The 20,393-nt window shown below is 39.7% G+C and overlaps 1 protein-coding gene across 50 annotated transcripts in view; it reads right to left on the bottom strand.

Annotated features, from left to right (window-relative positions):
• Positions 1-20,393, bottom strand: part of CACNA1C (calcium voltage-gated channel subunit alpha1 C) — a 459,731-nt gene that overhangs the window by 125,527 nt on the left and 313,811 nt on the right. For 30 of the 50 annotated variants that reach the window (XM_085568454.1, XM_085568452.1, XM_085568456.1 and 27 more), the window contains exons 8-9: positions 17,992-18,095; positions 11,374-11,546 (exon numbers count right to left, since the gene is read on the bottom strand). In XM_085568454.1, coding sequence (XP_085424580.1) covers positions 11,374-11,546; positions 17,992-18,095 — 277 coding nt within the window. Of the gene's footprint in view, positions 1-11,373; positions 11,547-17,511; positions 17,616-17,991; positions 18,096-20,393 lie in introns of all 50 variants that reach the window. The other 20 variants (XM_085568453.1, XM_085568461.1, XM_085568482.1 and 17 more) reach the window with 2 other exon arrangements.

Below are 20,393 nucleotides of genomic sequence, written 5' to 3'. Positions count from 1 at the left end.
CTCTCCTATTCCCAAATGTGCATAAAATTCTGTTTTGAAACTCTGATCTGTTACATTTCTTCTGTGCCTAGTAAATAAAATGCTTGTGATTTTGTGTGCTGCTCCTGCATGTGGTGTTCTTTCAGACAATTTTGCTAACATATTGACTAGTCTGATACTAGACACTATAATCACAATATCATGAGTCAGAAGCACGAGACATGCTAGCTGGGCAGGCTGTGTATTACTGTGCAGCCAGGAGAAAAGCAAAAATTGAAGTTAAAGAGACTTGCCTCTAAAGTTAGCTTGTCAAACATATGATTAAAGCTTTTCTACCTCTTGAGCAAGGCACTGAGAATAGGCTAATTACCCTGAGCCAAAAATTTAAGCATTTTATAGTGGACTTGAAAAATAGATTCCTGGTTTGCAAATACTTCCAGCATGCAGGAGAGTCAGGGACTGATAACAACAGCTTGAGTTAAGCTTAGCGTGGGCAGGTGTTATGCAAGCTGCCCTCACACAGCTCTGTTAAAACAAGTAATTCATGACCTGGCATAGCCCTGTTATTCAGGTCCTGGTTCTTCAAACAGCCACATAATACACTTACATTTTGATCTGCACATCTGTGAGGTTCCAGCAGCTCTGCCACTGCATCCTTGTTCTGATGCTTAACCCTTCTGTCACTTCAGATGAGGGATTTGAATGTAGCTGGTAACATCCTCTCCCTGATCCAAAGGGACCCCTACCCTTGGGGGTCACTACAAGTCCTTTATAGTTTGGACCTGGACTGACATGTCTGGAGTGGAAAAGGAGAAGGGAGATGCATCATGCTGTAATTTGTGAACTTCATAAATGGGGATGAGGACGTGAGCAGCCCTATGAACACCTGTGGGCACTAAAGCTGAATTTGAATTTAGGCCTCCAGATTTAAAAGGCCAGTTCTCTAATCTGTTGTCTTGTCTCTAAAATCCTGCTAACTGAAGAGCTGCTGTCATCAGCAGGCAGACTCAGTGCCACAGCTATTTTCAGTTCAGTTCCTCAGTTGGAAGCATTTTCCTTCCCCCGCCACGTCTCCAGGCTTGATGTTGTCTATGAGATAACTGGCATGCAGAGACCTGCTTTTCTCCCCAGGAGCAAACACAAGAGATACAGCAGAGATTTTTATCCCATTAGCAGACTGTACTGAGTGGATAGCCAGCAAGCAGAAGGGAGCAGGCACAGAGTGAGGGTGTGAGTGCTGCTCCCTTGGAGCTGTGCCTGCAGCAGGGTCCTGCTGCGAGCTTCCCAGGCTTCCCAAGGTACTGAAAAGAGCTGGGTGCCATTCACAGCTGTCGATTCTCCTCGGCTGCTCAGCACTGGCTGCCAGTTTGGTTACATACATGCCGGTTCAGCTGTGTAATGTCACCAAGACTCCCTGTCTCTGAGCTGTGCCTCAGATCTCCCGTCAGCCGCAGCTCATTGCACAGCTCCAATGTGCTGCCCGTGCAACAGCAGGGGCAGTGTGCTAGCCTCACTTCTGTTCAAAACAAAATGCTTTTATCTTTGCTTGCTTGTGTGCTTGCTTGTGAATCGACTTAAGCAAGTGATGAACAACTCAAGCTGCCTGGCAGTCAGGGCTGGGCAAGGTGGAAGAAATGAGAGTTTCCCCAGGAGAGCTCTACTGATGCACCTCCTGCATCCCTCAGTCTATCCTGGCCTCTTCCAGGCTCCCTGCTCTGAGCCCTTCCCAAACAGAGCTCTTGGTCTCAGCTTCAGTATTTACCTCTCTGCACATGAATCTTTGATTATAACATAAAATACATAAGGGAAGACAAAGAGGTAGGTAGGTAGGTAGGTAGGTCATGATGAATGAACACTTAAATAAGGAAGGAAAAAAATGTAATACCAGAACAATTTTTGTTACAGCTGGTTCCATCACACTCTTTTAAGACATTCAGCTTACAGGATCAGTATTGAAGGTTCTACTTGTACTAAACTTTTCCTACATGTCTTTCAACTAACCACACTCAATTGCCTTTTCTGAGGCACTGGATGACATTTTTGACACCCTAGTTGGGATATTCCTTCCAACTATCACACTGCAAGAGTACAAGCCTCAGCTGCTATATTTGACTTGTCAGTGCACAATGAAAGTCTTGGGTATGATGAGGTGTCTAAATTGGCATTAGATTAATGTGTTTAGTCAGCTGAACCCCATATTTACTAGTTTTGATTTCCTGTAAAAAGGAAATACATATATCATACTTTTTATTTCTGTATATATAATGCCAGACACACTGTGGCTTTGATCTTGGCTGACATTACTGTAATAAAACTGGTTATCATCCCCAGCAGTTGTTTCTAACTCAAAACACATGCTTCATGTCCCTCAGCTACCGTTCCTGAACACCACAGCCTCTCTCCTGACAGCTCTTCATACCACATCAAAACAATGCTCAGGATTTCAGCTATCACTCCTGCTCACCAGTGCTTTCTTCTCAGTGAAGAGACTCTTGAGACTACATCTGCAATGGTAACTTGTTTTAAAACACTGACCATGGGCCATTCTCACTGACTTCAGCAGGAGCTGCTGAATACTCCACAGTTTTTGAAACCACTTTATAAGTGTCCTTGAAAAGATTTAAGAGCACACTTTAGGCATCTGCTTAAACAATTTCCATAAAAAATGGTCTTGGTCTATGAATACTCAGGGGATCTGTGGCATTTCTTCCAAAACTTTTCTGTGGAGATGCTGGTACCAAATTCCTTCTGTGCCTCTCTAACCATGGGAAATAAAGCAATTCATCAGAAGGTATGGCACATGCAGCTTTCTCACAGACTGATGTCCTCTCTTGAGTAAAATAACCAGTGTCAATGGATTAATCTTGACAGCTTCAAGACTCACTTGCTAACAGGGCAGATAGAGAATAAATTATTTTCACAAAGGTGTCTTTGCTATATAAACAAAGGATTCCCTCTAAAGACTTACCTTCAGAGATATTTCTGTGTAACAAACTGGTACTACAAGAGAAGTCCTACACCAACAGAAGTCTCTCTTCCAGCAGGAAAACCAGAGGTGTTATTTCAAAATCAGTCTTTGCTAGGGAAATAGCTTTTATAGTGGATAAACTTAATGCCCTATCAACATTAATGCCAATCTCTATATGCTATAGCTGGTCACACACCACTGCTCCAGCAGTTCGCAGTATAAAGTTGTTTATGCTTCAGGACACAAGAACCAGGAAAGGGAGGAACTGGAAGGACCTGTGAGTTGAACAAGACAGGCAAAATTCTCAGCTGCAAGACAAGCAACAGTGCTTGTAGATCCCCACAAAACATTTTTAGTCAGAGAGGATATTATAGGAAGAGTTTTTTTTTTTTTTTCCCAAGATGTAAACTGCAGTAACCTAGAAGGTCATCTAATTGCTGTAACCTTTAATGCCTGCAAGGGAGCAAGAATAAAAAAATGAGCTTGTGGGCAAAAATCAGCACAGTTCTGGAATTTGGTCTCCATGCTGGCATCCATTCTCCCATGCAGAAGTGGCACCATGAGATTTGGTGCTCATCACAGTGACCTTCTTAGGATCAGCTAATTATTTCAGAGCTGTCAGTATTCACCAGCACTCACTCAGTGAGCTGGCTGATGGAGTCAGGCACGTGCCTGAATTTAGCCCATCCTCCCAAAATGGGGGAATTTCCCTAATTCCTAGAAACACTCCCCTCTTCACCAAATTACATCAGGTTTTTCTAATGCTCTGTTGGAACAAATTACTGTTGAATTATAGGTTGTTACGTTGGCCACAGCTTTGTCCTGAATACCAGCAGCTTCTTCTTTTGCTCTCTGTTCAAACAAAGGAAACATTGTTTTCTCCACACTTGTGCTTTGACAGAAAATGCAGGCTTGAGCTAAACTGCTTTAACATCTTGTTGGGTTAGGTGGGATTTACCCACCCAGCAGTAACTTTCCAGCAGAGAAGGAAGGGGAAGAAGATTTTCAAATGGTTGCTTGCTTTTTATTTTATGATCAAATCTTCCTTTGAGGCAGAAAGAAAAAAAACTGGGAAGTTGTGAAATCTACAGGACAATGAACCTAAAAGCTGCTTTTGCTAAAGGCTGGGTTTTTAAATTATATTACTAACAAAAACCAGAAAACCAGACCTTTTGATTCACTTACATGGAGTGAAGCATCCATATATTCAGGGAAACAAACAAACAAAAAAAACCCAACAAAAAACACCCCCCCCAAAAAAAAAACCAAAACAAAAAAACAACGAACAAACAAACAAAAAAAAACCCCAAAACAAACAAAAAAACCAAAACAAAAACCAACCCTGTATTTCTTAACATGATTAATATGACTACTATGAATTACCAGAGAAGGAAAATAGCTGAAAACTACCCTGATCGAACTTGGAAATTACTTACGTGATGTAATCCAAGATCAAAATTCTGCTCTTTCTGCTCTAGAGGGTAGAAAATGATATGAGAGCCTGTGCCACTGGCACTGTGAAGGTGGGTGATCGTGAGAATATAATTTAGCTTTCCTGTGTCTTTTTTTTTTTTTTTTTTTTTGAATTGGACAAAGGAGTCCAGAAAATCATTTCACTCCTCTCCAAATATGACCCTGCATACACATATTTCAAGAACTAATGTTGTAGCTAAAGCATTTTAAAGCATAATATAAACCCCCAAGTTTTAAATTTCACTTTGTTGAGAAAAATAACTTTTTTCCCAAGTATTTCCTCTTGGAAAGGAAGAAAGACAAAACAATCATGAATAAGGATCTACTGCATCCTCGTTTTTTCACTCACAATAAAAAAAAATGGTAACATATGAAGAAAGTCAGGAAGAAAATCTATTCTGAATTTTGATTTTATTCAAATAAGAAAAAGCCAAATGTTGACATCATAGTTTTGTTGACAATGATGAAAAGGTGGAAGAAGAATCACCCTAAATAATCTTTTTCTTTGTTACTTGAGCTGCACAGAAATTACACAATGAAAATTATGCTTGGAAGTGGCAGCTTTACTTTCACCTACATCACTGAAGATCATTGCCCTGTGTACTCTGCTACCACAACTACCTGCAGGGTCACTATAAAGCCTCACAAATGCTATTATTATTATTATTACTACTATTACTATTATTATTATTATTATTATTATTATTATTATTATTATTATTATTATTATTATTCCTGATATGTATAGCTTTTCCTTTTTAGGATATCAGAGTTTACTGGATCGACCACACATTTATTTCAATATAGTTATGGAAACCACATGCTTGCAATGACTGGATTGAATTAATGCCAGCTACAACTGCATTTTAGCAGTGAAATGGTGCACTGGGCAAACACACTCTGTGGACTACTCAGTGCTGTAAGTGATTTCAGACCCCAGATACCTCAGGCTCTCTCCCTTTGGTGGATTCCAGTTACACAATATTGAAGTAATGTGTGAGCACTGAGAAGCCTCTGTGCTCCAAGACCTCACATTGGGCAACCTTGTCGAGTGCTGACATGAACAATTTTGTTATTGACCTTGGATGAAACCCATTGGAGCCCAAGTCCTTACCCAGGCAAAATCCCCAGGAATTTCAGTACGGTTTTTGCCTGAAGACTGTAGGAGTGATTTAGCCTAATGTGAGAATAAATGTCCTAGAAGCTTTTTCTAGGCAGCATCCTAATTATAGACCCAAGCTTGACATCTGTAGCACAAACCCATGCTGCATTTTGCAACCTGAGCTTCTCTATGAAGAACCACACAACAAAAACAAAGCTGACTTATCATTTACAAAGGCCTTTTGTTAGGTGTTCTCAAACTCTGGTATTTATATTAAGAGCAGTGTATGAGCTGTTTCAAAAGATGACAAGGTAGGAAAAAGCCACTGGGACAATTTTCTATTGGGCACAGCACAGAGCCAGGAGCTGCTGTCACTCCTGTCCAAGTAAACCAAATGTTGGAACCTCTGCACATTCATACATGGATTTTTTTCACCTAGAAAAAACTGGTGAATGCCAAAAACCACTTTTGTCCTTCTGTCTCCAGTTGAAAGAGAATAGATCTATCCCAGTTACTAAACTTGTGAAGTACCTATCAGATGCCCTTGTGAAATGCCTACAAATTGTTGTCACTGCAGCTAATCTCTTCTTGGTTACCAGATGATTATTTTCCACATCAGTGGACAATGATAAAAGTAGAAGATTGTGCTTTCTTCCTCTTTAGATGAGATGTTGACAGATAATAAATCATTTTACAAGACTGGCATAGATTTCCTTGTATTTAAATATGGAAAGCAAAATGCAACCATGTTCTATCATGCCTTTCCCAAGCCACCAACTGGTATTGGAGGAATTAAATTAATAAGGATTTCATTTTCCAGCCTGTGCCTCTTAGAGCTTTTGTTTAGATGATCTTAAATTCCATGCAAGCCCATGTGGAGATAAATTGCTTTTTGACAATATCTGTACCTGCCTGTCAGTGGGTGGTCGTCCATGTCCTTCCATGTGTATGTAAAATACATCAGGACAGGTTCTGTGGATGAAACTAGAATAATACAGGATGAACAAGTTTGCTGTTGAGAGACAAGTTGAAGTATGCTCTGCTAAACAGAAACTAACTCAGAACAGCATCTTTTTGTTCATACAGTACAAAGACAGGGGTTTTAAGGCAGTGAGGGTCAAGACAGGAGGTAAAATAGATATCTTTTAAATATCCACTCTCTCATTTTCCCTTCTGTATCTTCCATGTTGATTCCCCAGCTGTACACTTGCCCATTAAATTTCATTGCAGAAGATGGACCAAGAGTATTTCAGGCTGCTTTGAAATTTTAGCTTGTAACCCAGTCTTTGAAAATCCTTCCTACCTTAGAGACCATGATATTTTATTTCAGACTGAAAGTAATAAGTCACTTGCTTGTCAATACACTAAACACAGGATTGGAGGCCACTGAGCAGGCTGATATATGAAATTACTAAATACACAAATTGAGCAAATGTACAAACTGAAGTTGGTGTTCTTTTATTTTGGTATCATGATTAGATCTGTACACAAAGCTCTCTCTATCCAACAGCTCCCCATCACTAACTTTCCCAAAGGGTTGCACAGAATTTAGTGACACCTTTCATTCAAGTCTGTGGAGGGTATTTTGCACATAACCTCACTGAAATCAACACAGTCTCTTTGTGGTGCTTAAATTGACGGTGCAAAATGAAGTTAACAGGAATTGGACAGATAAATTCTAAAGTGGGACTTTTAGGGACAGGTGGACATGCTTTTCTCCATGTTACATAATAGAGTCAAACTATTATTGAAGTTATTGGGAATAAAGCCCTGTTTGGGTTGAAATTACTGAGGCTTCTATTTCTAGAGCTCTAAAAGTCTTCCCTCCTATTAAAACTACCATCTCTCCTGTTCTCATTTATGGCTTGATGTGCAGAAGCACGAATTGTTCCCATGAAAGACACAGATTTTCCAAAAGCTGCAATGATCTAAAAGGTATCAATTTCTTCTGAAATTTTGCTTTTTCTGCCGAAAAGCTCTTCCTTGTCTCAAAATAATTTTCTTCTAGGGAATACTCTCATAAACCTGTGATTAAATGCAGCCTAATTCCTAGCTATGGTGATGTTCAAAAGTAACAGTGGTTGAAAGAGTAAGACAAAAGCTATAGTCCACCAAAAAGGTTGTCATTGATTCCTTAGAGGCAGCGATCTCAGATGTTAATGAATGTTTCCTAAGGTCACTAAGGCACTACAGCAATGCTCTGAAGGTGAAGATTGAGGACTATTTCTTTTTAAACTGATTCATTTTAATATATATTTTAAAACCTGCCTGTATGTCTGTACTTTTTGTCTTCAATTCTGCACTATTCCCACTTCAAGAGAGGCATAAATCTGCATGTACAGACACATACATTTCATTATTTAATGTACCATCTGAAATATTATATGATTTTCATAGGCAACACATTTATTTGTACTGGGTTTTTTCTGCTGTGCTACACAAAAACTTAGTTATCTACATCCATTAAAATAGGGCCTTGAAGAATGATTATACTTTTAATTTTAGTAGCATAAGCTACTTGCAAATCAGTTATTGAATTTACAGTGCTACGTTGGATATGACTTAACAAGAAGAATTAATTGTCTGGAATCATGGAATGCCTTTACAAAGTAGTGGGCTTTTTAATTTAGGGACTCCCAGTAACTGTGGCAACAGGAGGGATAGTTTTCTTTCCCATGGTATAATTTTGAATTCAGTAGCTGTTCTGTGACATGATGTGTTTCTCCCCTCCATCAAATTAAAGATTTCTTCCTGTGTGGAAGGCATATCAGGGGAAGAGCACAGAATAAAACCATCAAGACAAAGAGCCCCCAGAAACCTTCTCACATTTCCCACCTCACATCTGTCATAATGGCAAATCCAGGTTTGCAAACAGCATTGAAAAGCTGCCTTAAATGTGGTATTTCTTCAAAAGACTGGGAATTAATTCAGCCTGTTCTGTGAATGTCTCTCAATCCAGGTGAGCAACAAGTGGCGATGAGCTCCCTCAGCAAAATGCCAAGACCTCTGCTATGGAGAGAAGATCTAAAGACTGCACAGGTGGTCCAACTCTGGTTGCATTTATCTTGCTTTTTTACCCTGTCCTTCACTAAGGCCCTCTCCATTTTATCCTCAGACTTGGTAACTTCATTAAGGGCTGCAAACACCCAGTGAGGCTTTGGGCAAGGTTTGAGAGCCTCAGGAAAGCAGCAGCATATGCAAAATATGACTGATGATGCCCTAAGACTGTCACAGGCAGTCAAAGCCAAAGGGGATGCACGTGAGTTTCTCTTCCCTTCCATCTTGTGTCCTATGTTTTACAGGAGGCAGTGCCCATGCTGACAAGCAGGTAGCACTCTCTGCAAAGTTAAAACACAGCAAAATCTGCCTCTGTAGCTGCCAAGGACAAAGAAAAGATAGGAAACATATGTTCTCTGTGTTTGGGATGATTCAGTTTAGGTAGACTACCTGGGTCAGAGCCCAGATGGTATAAACTGCTGAATCTCAGAACTTATGTTAGCTGAGTCTCTAGATTAATAAGTATTTTTTATTTGAACTTCTGAACTATTCTGATACTCTTTATTAAAAAAAAAAAAAACAAAACAAAACAAACCAAACTCCCAAACAACCACCCAGGAAAAAACAAAGAAGCAAATACTGATGTGACTTTAAAGTATCAGTGTGAATTGCTGTCAGAGGTCAGGCAGGAGCACATGTCTTCTGAGCATCAGTACAACAACACTGATGCAAAGGCCACACCTGAAGTTTATTGAGCCGTTTAAGGACATCCGATCTCCCCTGTGTGCTCCAGTGATGTCATTTGAAACTCTCAGGGCTGATACCTCAAAAGTCAACATTAATTAGTCACTGAACAAAGTAACATTTAGCCATGGAGTTCAGTATGCTGTACTAGAAACAGAAAGTGATGAGTTTTGATGAGCACTTGAAGGTGCACAGGAGGGAACTGAGCTAAACACCAGAAAACAAGGAAGACATCGGAGTCTTGGTGATCAAAGCTTGGACTGGGAGAAGGTGGGATTCAAATGTCTTGGGAACACTCAAGCCAAAGGGATTCATGAGGGAATTTACATCTGTGCCATCTGTCCTTTACTTATTTTGTAGATGGCCTTTGGAAGGGAAATAATACCATCTTGCTATTTCAATTTAACCCTACTGGTGATTGACTGCTGGCAAGAAAGCCAAAATATTCAACCCAGGAGATAATGCACCAAAAATAGACCTCACCCTACACAAAATGCCCTGCCCTGTCACTTACAGTACCTTTTCTGTGATATTATATTAAGCTGAAACCATTACTTCTCAGTTTTTCTGACTCAGATGTGAGAGGACTAATTTTGATAAACCATGTCTTACAAAACTCACCTTATCAAATTGACCAGGAAGAACTGTCAGCAAGCTGGAGATGCATTACCTTTCAGTTCTTAATATCACCACCCATAAAAAGAGCTTGGTAGCTCAAATATGGGTTGACCACACTCAACAGTACATGCAGTGAATCCTCATCTGATTTATTAACGTATGGTGTGCCACTGAGCAGCAAATTTTGGACATGATTAATACAGTTATTTCTGAATGGTTGCTGAGGTTCAATTGTGAAAGTAAATTATATGAGCTATGAAACACCAGCATAAAAATCATAATAATCTGATTTGGGAAAAATCTGAGCAAGTCACCACAGTGACTCATTCAAGTCCAGATACCTAAGTATTATGGATATAACTTGATATTAAAGACTCATTTTTTTTGGAAAGAATTTCATTGTTTTGGCAGTAATAGTGGTTACTAATATTCTAAAGGTCACTAACATCTATTAAAAATCTTGCTGAAGAATGAAAGGCACAACTTTCCCATGTCCAATCTTCCTGTTACTGGAATATGTGTTTGTGATGGGATCATCCCATAGATTTTGATTATTTGGTAAGAAGGATGATATCCAGGGACATGTTTCATGTCTTCTCTTCCAAAATCAAACAAAGAAAATGCACATTCCCATGATGAAAGCCAAGAGTAGAACCATTGTCCATGGGCTGTGTAAAGGTTCCAAGTCTGACATTTCCCAAATGTACAACCAGCAATGACAACTGCTACGGTTCTGAAGTGTTGCACAGCCGGTGTTGGTAAAAGAGAAGGTGGCAGAAGATTCAATAAAGGTAATGAAATGTTGGGGAAGCACTGCTTACTCAAACCCCTCCTTCTTCAGCATTTCTAATAAGGGATTGTTGGTGAATTTGAACTCTGTACAAACACCTTGCCAACTCCAAAAGGGAAGCATAAGAAATAACACCCTTAGAAGAAATGTCCGAGAGCTTAATCCAGCCTGGCAAAAGCAAACACAAACCCATTGATTTCAATGGAGTTACAGATGGCCCCCTTAAGGTACAACAGAGCTGATTTGGCCCTCCTCCCATACTGTAGCACTGCTTTCCCTGAGAAACCTTTGCTTTCAAAGGAACCAACCGTGTGGAAAGAGCCTGCAACACTTAGCCACAATAGATAAATGAATAGAAGGCACATTTGTATTTTAAAACTTTTTTCAGTAGTGGACTTTACCAGCAAGTATTGATCTTTCATCTGTTTAACATCAGGATCTAATGCCCCTATCACAGACTAAACACTGATCTGTAGAATATCAATTATTGTACATGTATTTCTTCTTCCTGTGGTTTCCTACAAGCATTAAATTGGAATAATGTATAAGCATATTGCATGTCTCAGGAAGAACTTGTTCTTCCTTAGAAGCCACCTCAGCACTACAGCAGATGGGCACAGGCTTTATGGCTAAAAGCACGAAGAGAGACAGAGAAGGAGAGAGAGAAAAAGGAAAAGAAAGTGAGAGAAGAAAGTTGCTTACTGTTTCGAGGCTTCTCCTCATCCATGCCTTCATCTTCATTTTCTGGATCAATATCTTCTGCTTGAGTTATCCAGTCTAAGTATCCCTTCAGATCCTCCTCGAGCTGCTGCTTTTCCCGTAGCTTCTGGAAATCACCTCGAGCTTTAGCCTTTTCTCTTTCTTTGGAAAACTCCCTAGCAAGAGGGAGGCAGGGACAGGACATGGGTGGAAAGAAGGAAGAGATGGAAGAAAAACAATGGGTTAGATGGATTTCCACCAGAAGGTCTCCTCAGTCTGTGTAGCACATCCAGCTGTTTCTATTCTCTCCAGACAAACACATGTATGGAGCATCCTTGCTGTGCACACATGTAAAACAGCTGGAGTGTCCACATATCTATCAATACTTAGGAAAAGACTGATACCTTTTTTGAAACTTTCCTTCTCAGCATTTGATTGACAATTAAAATAAAACATATATGTAACATTTATGTACAATTTTGTGTACAATACCAAACATTTTCTAACATTCTGTAAACATTTGTTATTCTCCAAGAGTTATCTATAAATGTCTATATGAATAATGGTTAATGATGAACTGTTTGACAATAATCTGACATCTGGAGAGTGAGCTGGTGACTCTAGTGTCTAGCCAGGTTTCAATTTGTGTTTAAGATTTCATGTTTCATCACAACTAAATTGGGCTAGTTTAAGTGTAATTAATGGTACTCACAATCCTGTACACATTTAATTATGGACCATTTCACCCACAGAACTCGAAAATATAGTTAAAATCTTAGACCTCAAAGTTTTATTGAAGACTTTCAGGATTTGAGGCTGTTATCTGACATGAAATATATTTTTCAAACCTCACACTGGGTGGACAAATATGATAAATTATGGCTAGAAAGTGGACAGTGCAAAACATTGATGGTAGTTTAATGAAAGAACACTGTTGGGAATACGGACTTAAAACAGGGCATAAGAACAAGAATTTCCTGTTGCTTAGTTATGATCCTGGGTTCTTGGCTTTGTCTTCCCTTTGGCTGCAGTGCTATTTCTTCTTCTTCAGAGACACCTGTACAGCAATAATTTTCTTCAAGAAACGCTGACCTCCCTTATTTAGAGACTCATGTGGTTCTAAGCCAGGTTTTAGCACTTGTATTTTAAAATTTTGATGATTGCGAAAATTGCTGGACCAAGAGTACGTAAGCATTAAGTCTTACATCTGCTGAAGCAGATCACTACACAAGACACACATGGCAGATAATACAGGCCAGTCTTTCTAAAAAAGGAGGTAAAGCCATTCTCCCCAGTGGAGTATCCACACCCATTGCTGAAGACTGTCAGCAATGAATGGATTTTTTCAAAATGCTACTCCACTTGGTACTTGTCTTAGGTTTGCTCCTGTAAAAAAATAATAGGAAATCTACCACTGATTTTGGTGGCATAATATTAGGATAATGAAAATCCTAGCCAGAATGTCAGTTTTGTGAGTGCCATGTGACTGAGATGGAGATGGGTTTCTAACAGTGATGGTGAAGTACTTTCTTCCTGTCTGATCCAAAATCTGCTGAAAGACTTCCACGGACTTCACAGGCTTTGGATCAGGTTTTCAGAATTCTGAGCCTGCATGAAACCAGCACTGTGGCAGGACCAAAGAAGGATTATTCCTTAATTTCTAGCCAAAATATGCGACAATGTATGCCAGTGTCATCTGCACCCCTGTTATACTGCTAAGGGTTCAGGTCCTCCCAAGGAAGTGTGATAAAAAATGTGGAGGTGAGGAAGAGAACCACTAGCTTATCTGGCCTGAAGTTAATCCACAGTCAGCTCTGGGTCCAAACTCAGCCTCAAGGCATAGAAAAAATTAAGAATGAAATTTTCTTATAGTGGGAGTGATATTTTACTATTTACAATATAAAATAAATAAATAACCCCAACAATAATAATAATAAAAACTGTACAAAGATTGTTAGGAAAAAGTCCACCAGTGGTGGTTTTATTTTCTGCTTCAGTAACACCTTTCCCCTGGGTCTGCTACAGTGCCGTACACAAGTTAATGAATTAACTCTTAAAAAAATAATCACTGAATGAATCTGTGTATTATTAAGCCTGTTAGTTAAATCAAATTCCAATATTTGAATTTCTAGCTCATAAAGTATTATTTTAGAATCTAAAACAAATGGGTCAAATTTTGAAATGGGCTGAACCTAGAGTTCTCTATAATGCTTAAAATACAGTGATTGCCTCGTGTAAATAACCTGCAATTCCATGTCTCTTCCCTTCATACAACACATGACACTCCACATCTCAGATGACTCTCCAAAGAAGACAACTAGTTTAAATTGTCTTAATTTCTATGCTCTACTAACATGAAACCATTGAGAACAGGTGGCTCAGGAAATTGCTACTGCAATTCAAACCACCTCCCACGTGGAATGGCAGCCTGTACTCGGGCAAATGCAGTTCACAATCAAGATTTCCTGTCAGTGGCCATTTTCCATCCCTTGGGAAGGGAGCTGGTGGCCTCGGCCCAGGGTGTATTGCAGGCAGGTGCACACATTGCTGCTGCCTCCAGCACAGCTGCCAGTACATGGTCACTGTTTGCAGTTCCAGCAGGCAGGCCAAGGACCAGAGAAGCTTTTGAAGGAAGTGCCATGTTCAGTCTAGAGGTTGTCTTCTCAAAAAAGTCTGCACAATCACGGCAGGGTAAGTTCAACAAAGGCTTACAGAACTAGCAAGCAATCTGTCTCTTTTCAGTGAACTCAAAACATCAGTATAAGAGTGGGAGAATCTGACTGTTTTTACCACAATTCAGTTTGTTTCACTTTGGTTTACTTCTCCCAGAAAATTATAGAAATGTCTGGCAATGGGAATACCAGAGAGCAGAGTATTCTGGAGAGATGTTTTCTCTTTGTGAGGTAAGAGTGGGTCAAGATCATAAACACCCAGCTCTTCATCATGTGCTGTTTCAGAAGAAAATTTCTCTTTCCAATGGTGGAATTTAGGTTATTCTTGTTGGTATGATTTCTCACATTTAGAGGTGAGATGGAAAGTGAGCAAAACATCAGAATTCAAACTCAGAGTTCAAAACTCTCGCTTACTGTTCAAAGTGGAGCACAAGGCTCCAAATCTCATCCACCCTGAGAAGTACACCAAGGAATGGGAAAAGTTGGAAGAGGGGACAGAAGATTAGGAAAAATACCTGGAAAGTCACAAAAACTGCTCAAGGAGGAGCTACAATCATAGCCAGTCTCCTGTTCACCCTGGCCTTTTTCTTGGCAGAAAAAGTGTCAAAAGCTTCCAACTGTATTTTGCAGGATCCTCTCAAGAAACCTCTGTTCTCCTGCCCTCCATTTGCCTTAGGCAACTGCTTGTTTGGCCTGTGTTCTGGGATTTGGATCAAAATATATAGGAAATGGGACCCTATTTTCTTTGGTGTACTTGTCTGAAGGTTGAACCCCCTCTGCCTTTTTTTTTTTCTCTCATTAATTAACTGAAACAGATAACACAGTGAACATCTCTGATCTCAAGAGGCTTCTTATCAGTGCTCTGAGCAATGGTGTGGAATTGCTTTGCCTGGGCTTGGGGAGGTCTGCTGTGAGATCTGCTGACTGGATATTCCTTTGGAGTACATTAATTTTATATTGTGTTCAGTCAAGTCAGGAAGAGATTACAGCTCCACATATAAATACTCTGACATACTATTTAGGCTAGTATGTGATTAGTAAATTCTCCAGGACCATGAATGGATGACATACCTGAGGAAAAAACAGATTCTAAAAGAGCTTTTTCAGCAGAGCAGAATTCAGCATTTCATTTTGCAGGTGCAATCAAGGTGTCTTTGTGAGTACAATTAATTACACTTATGTATTTAGAAGTGATTAAACCCCCCCCCTCCCAAGCTAATCTGTCATTTGTGAAGTCAACCTACATAACATGCCTGCTGAAGCTCCTGAAATAGATAAATGGGAAAAAAATCAGTGATGCCCAGAATGGATATTCAGAGATAACCAGGAATGCTGGTTTGTATCTAGAACAGACAGGTGGATCATTAGCATAGATCAAACTAACAGCAATAGAAGTATCCAAGAAAAAAAGCTAAATCTGCAAAGTGAAGACAGTTTGTAACTCAGCAGAATTTAGAACTGCTTTAGAAAGTTAATTGTTTAAGAACTGCTTATACAGACTAAAGAAAATTTGGAACATTTCTCCCATAATTTCTGTGTTTTTTCATGGATGCAAATTCTTAGGTTTCTTTTTACTTTTCTCCACTTGGGGACATTTTTGCAGAAACAGTGCAGCTGTCATAACACTGTGAAGACAGCCAGAAAGAGTGACTCACAGCTTAAACAAGGTGAACTTCATCTTTGATTTCAGTTCCCTCTACAGACTGTTTCCAACTCCTACCACTAACTGTGGTAGTTTAGCTGCAGTATGGCAGAAGATGGAAGATTTAGGCCTCAAAACACTTTCTTGAGTTGAAAATGCAAGAGAGAGGAAATTAAATTATTAATTATGCACAGGTACAAATCCAAGTGCAGGTAAATTGAATCAGCAGTGCTTCAATGCTATGTATTCCCCATGGCTGGGCTCACAGGCATTTTTATCCAATCAGACACCATATAATCTTTAACAACATTTCTGTATGGTCCTTGAGCACACCTCTGACAGAACAGATCCCTTTCCCTGTCAGCTGATCATCATCCCCCACTAGTGCTGACATCCTTACCTGCTGGCAGAGTATCCACCTGGAGGAATGAGGAGTGTGTGTTTCAAAACTATACCAGAGCATCACTCTCCAGATAAGCAAACACAGACTATTGCCCAACACTTCATTTCTAGGACTTTCTCCACACTTCCATGACAGCCTGAAAACCCTTCTTCTTGCAGCAGCTGTCACAGTGGCTAGTCTCCTTCAATGGAGTCATGAGGATGGAAATAATACCTCCTGCAGACTTTCTATTCCCTGTCTCTTTGCCAGATGGCCAAAGGTGGATCTTTTTCCCCAGTCCCACTGCTGCCCTTCCTATCTTGTTGGCCCAAGTACCGAGGACATAATTTCTATGAAGCACCAAGTCCTCTCTCCTGCTCAGAGATCATTTTCCCTCTCTTTTGATCAAAAGACAAGGGACTTCAGGGCTGCCTACTCCTCCAACAGGTACAGGCTCTAATCAAACTAATTTAGATCTCATCAAAGGAGGCAGGATGGTAGAAACAAAAAGAGGATGCATAAAAGTCCTCATACCATATTTATCCATGTACACAGAATGTCTGCAACCCCCAGTCATGCCCAAATATGGAACTAGAAGCCTAATCCCAGAATTTCTTTTTTTTTTAAATCTTGAATGGAATGTTTGCTGGCTTGATTCCTTAAATTATGTATTTCCCCAGGGGCAGTTAAGTTTTTAACTACTGGGGACAATACCCATTGTTTTTAATCAAAGCTACTAAAATGATGCTTAGCAGCAAGGGTTGTACTGCAGGACTGAAATGCAGCTCAATGTCTGGATGTCTTAAAAATGCTTAAACACTAAATGGACTTCTCCTCCTTCTCTGTTCATCCTTGGAAAAGGTCATAGGGAAGTGATCTTTTCTCCCTGCATCATGCCAAGTTTGCAATCTGCACAATAGAGAATATGGGCTTACTGAAGAAGAAACGTGCCCAAGACTCTCTCCAGGGAAAATAGTCTCCTGCTAGGCTGTGCTTTAGATATTCTAAACAATGTGAAAATTTCTCCTGTGAGAAGACATAATTTGGCAGGAATCTCATCCTACAGATGAAAAGGGATTTGTCTCATGCTTTCATTCCTCCTTCAGTCCTACTGACTCTTCCAGAAATTCTACTATAATTCCCTTCTATGCTGTGTGGTTTGCTTTGCCCACAGGAGAGCACAGCACTGTCCTCTTCCCACAGTGTACAGGTAGAGGAATGTGTTACAGACAAAAAAATTTCTTATATTCCTTTGATTTAGTCAAAAGGCTGCTTCTGTGATACTAGGAATGCTGTATTTTGCTATTGGCACAGCAATAGCCTAGGCCTTCTCTTAAGGTTCCTGAGATCAACCCACCACTGACCGTTTTGGTAACCAGAGTAGGAATAGAAATGCAAATTTTAAAAAATAAACAATAATAAAACATTTTCCTGGTACTGCTTACCCGCTAAGTACACCGAGAACCAAGTTAAGTACAAAAAATGACCCTATGATGATTAGTGTAACAAAATAGATCCAGGGCCAGTCCCTTCCTATGGCATCATTGACCTGGAAGAGTGGAATGATAATTAGTGAGACAAGCTCAGATTCTGAGCACTGCAAGGCTCCAGCCAAAGAGATCCCAAGTCACCAGCAGTAAGGTTCTTCAATAGCCAGTTTTCTGGAAATTTATGACAGGTTGACATAAATAATTTTGAATGCCCTGAGGTTGAATTTCTCTGTCAGGGAATAACACCGCTTTTGTTACCTGTATTGTTATTTTCAATATTTGAACATTTTGTCAAAGTATTTCAGAGCTGATGAGAATCTTCCTTGGATTCAGATTTTTAATCCCTCTGAAAGTATCCTGGTGACAGGGAAGAACCCTTATTATGGAGTCTTGCCCTGTAGCATTGGAAAAAGGACACCAAAACTGTCAGCTTACCCGCTCAACACACCAAGAACCAGATTTAGAACGAAAAAGGATCCAAAGATGACCAGACTGACAAAATACACCCATGGTAACTCATAGCCCATAGCGTCCTGCATCTGGAAAGACGAAGGAAAGTTAGAAGACAGAGAGGGAAAGCAGAAATGATTAGGCAAAGGAGCAGATGGAAAGGTTTGTAAACAGAGCCTGTGGTTGGTTTACACATAATCATACCAAGTGTTTCTGTGTGTTCTTTCTGATGTGACTACTCCTTTGATTTTTCTTTTCCTCTATTTCCTCATTGACCTATTATTAGTCAGTGACTAATACAGCCTAAGATATAACAATGTGCCCCACTGGCAATTCCTTGGATGCTCAAAACTGTGGACTTTTTGGAATTTACTTAAAACACCACAAAGAGTCCACCCCCATGAATTCTAAACTTGGCTGCTCACATATATGACCCTCTGCTGCTAGGGAAAATACTTCTAGTTTTTGGTAGGCATTTCCACAGTGTACTGTCAGACCACATTTACTTCCTATATGTAGCACAGGTACCTCAGAGAGGAGCTGGTGGGAACTGGGCAAATACTGATCTGTCCCTGGCAGTGCTCTGGGAATCTTCACCATTTACCACAGTGAGGGCAGTAGCTTTGTTCTTTCAAGGAAGGTCTTTTCAAGGCCCACCATGTTCTGGTCAAGTGTTTTCTAAATCTTCCTCACAAACTTCGTTCTCTTGACCTGAAGGATGATTCACTTATCAAAACACAATTCCTACATAATGGAATACTAAGGGAATCTGCAAGTGTAAACTGAATGGACATGGATTTCACACTACTTCAAGCATCTGCACATGAAGCAGGGAGACTTATCTTAGCACCAGAATCTGTATTATATGAAGTCCAGTTCTAGCCCACAATAAGATCTTGTAAATATTCTAAAAGCATCTAGTACATAAATGGTATTTTATCTGGAAGTCTCCTTCAAAGTTCAAAATTTTGGAAAGTTGCTGGATACCTTAATAGAATCTCACTTTCCTACTGGTATGAAAAATACCAGAGTCTCTTCTTCACTCTTCATAAACAATTATCTTTGGATCTAGAAATAGTATCATTAAAGAAACATATGGTGGTTAACATTTTCAGGAGCACTAAATTTATTTATGAACAAAAATTGCAGATTTTAAAGTACCTAAAGGCATAAGAAATATACCTTTCTTTGTTTCCCACTTTTTTGAATTTTTTTTCTTCTCTTTCCAGGAAAATGCTCTTTCCTTTGCCACCTAAACATTTGCTGGAATCTCAGAAGAAATATCCTTCCATACATGGGCAATGAGACACACTTCAGGGGAGGTAATTTCACTCAAGATTCATAACAACTCAGGAAAGGAATTTCAGACCTTCAATAAGACAACACAGGAGAGTAACACTAATATAATCAGTTCGTTGTGGATGGAAGCCCATTATCTATTTTTCTTCCAAAGCAATGTCACTAAAGTTCTTGTCTGGCAATAGCCAACAGTCAATGGACTGATCCAGAACTCCATCCCCGGGTTCCTTCAGCTGTGACTGAAGTAGACTCATTAAAAATAAGCTCAAAATCTGCCTCTGTGAAAACAGTTCATCAACTTCTTCCTCATAAGGATAAAAACATTTGGTGGGCAGAAGAGTATGTGAGTTGCTAACATTCCCTAAGCATAGTAAACTTCTTTCCTTTTTATAGTTTTGCAGAATTTTTCAGTTAGTTTATAAATCATACTAATTACTCTATATGCTTGCAAGCCACATTTCATCTCACATGACCAAAAAGTAGCATCCCTAGTGTCTACTGCACATCAGGGTTTTAATGAGAACAAAGCATCCTCAAGTAAAAAGATGGAAGCAAAAATTCACCTGAGATCCCAGCTGGGAAACCAGGAAGGCAAAATGTAAACACCCAAGTTAGAAGTAAGTAAAGAAATGAGATTTAACACCCTCTGTCTCCTACAAAGAACACCAATATCTATTTCAAGCAATCTGCACAAAAAAATGAGCATGGATGACTTTGAAAAACTACCATAAGCATTTACCACTGTGGGCACAATGATGAATTGACATCCCTCTAATTATGATAGATGGTGATAAAAAGCCTGAGCTGCACGGTATTTATCTATCATCAGTTTGGGATTTTTTGTTAGCTGGGAAAGTCAGATGGAAAAGTAGAACTTCTCAAAGCTGTGGTACAGAGAATTGTAAAAAGCAAATGCCAGGGTGCCAGGTACAGAGGTCAGATGCATGTCAGGAGAAGGACAAACCTTCCCTGCCATGAAGAAATTTCTAGATGGCAAGAAGCTTCCACCATGTCCTGCTAAAGTATCTAACTAGAATATAGTGTACTCTGTTATTCCCAATGCCTGCACAGTTGCGTAACAATTGTAC

This window comes from Lonchura striata, chromosome 1A (assembly GCF_050655825.1).
Source record: "Lonchura striata isolate lonStrDom1 chromosome 1A, ASM5065582v1, whole genome shotgun sequence".
NCBI classification, from domain to species: Eukaryota; Metazoa; Chordata; class Aves; order Passeriformes; family Estrildidae; genus Lonchura; species Lonchura striata.
This window is presented reverse-complemented; position numbering and strand designations above follow the sequence as displayed.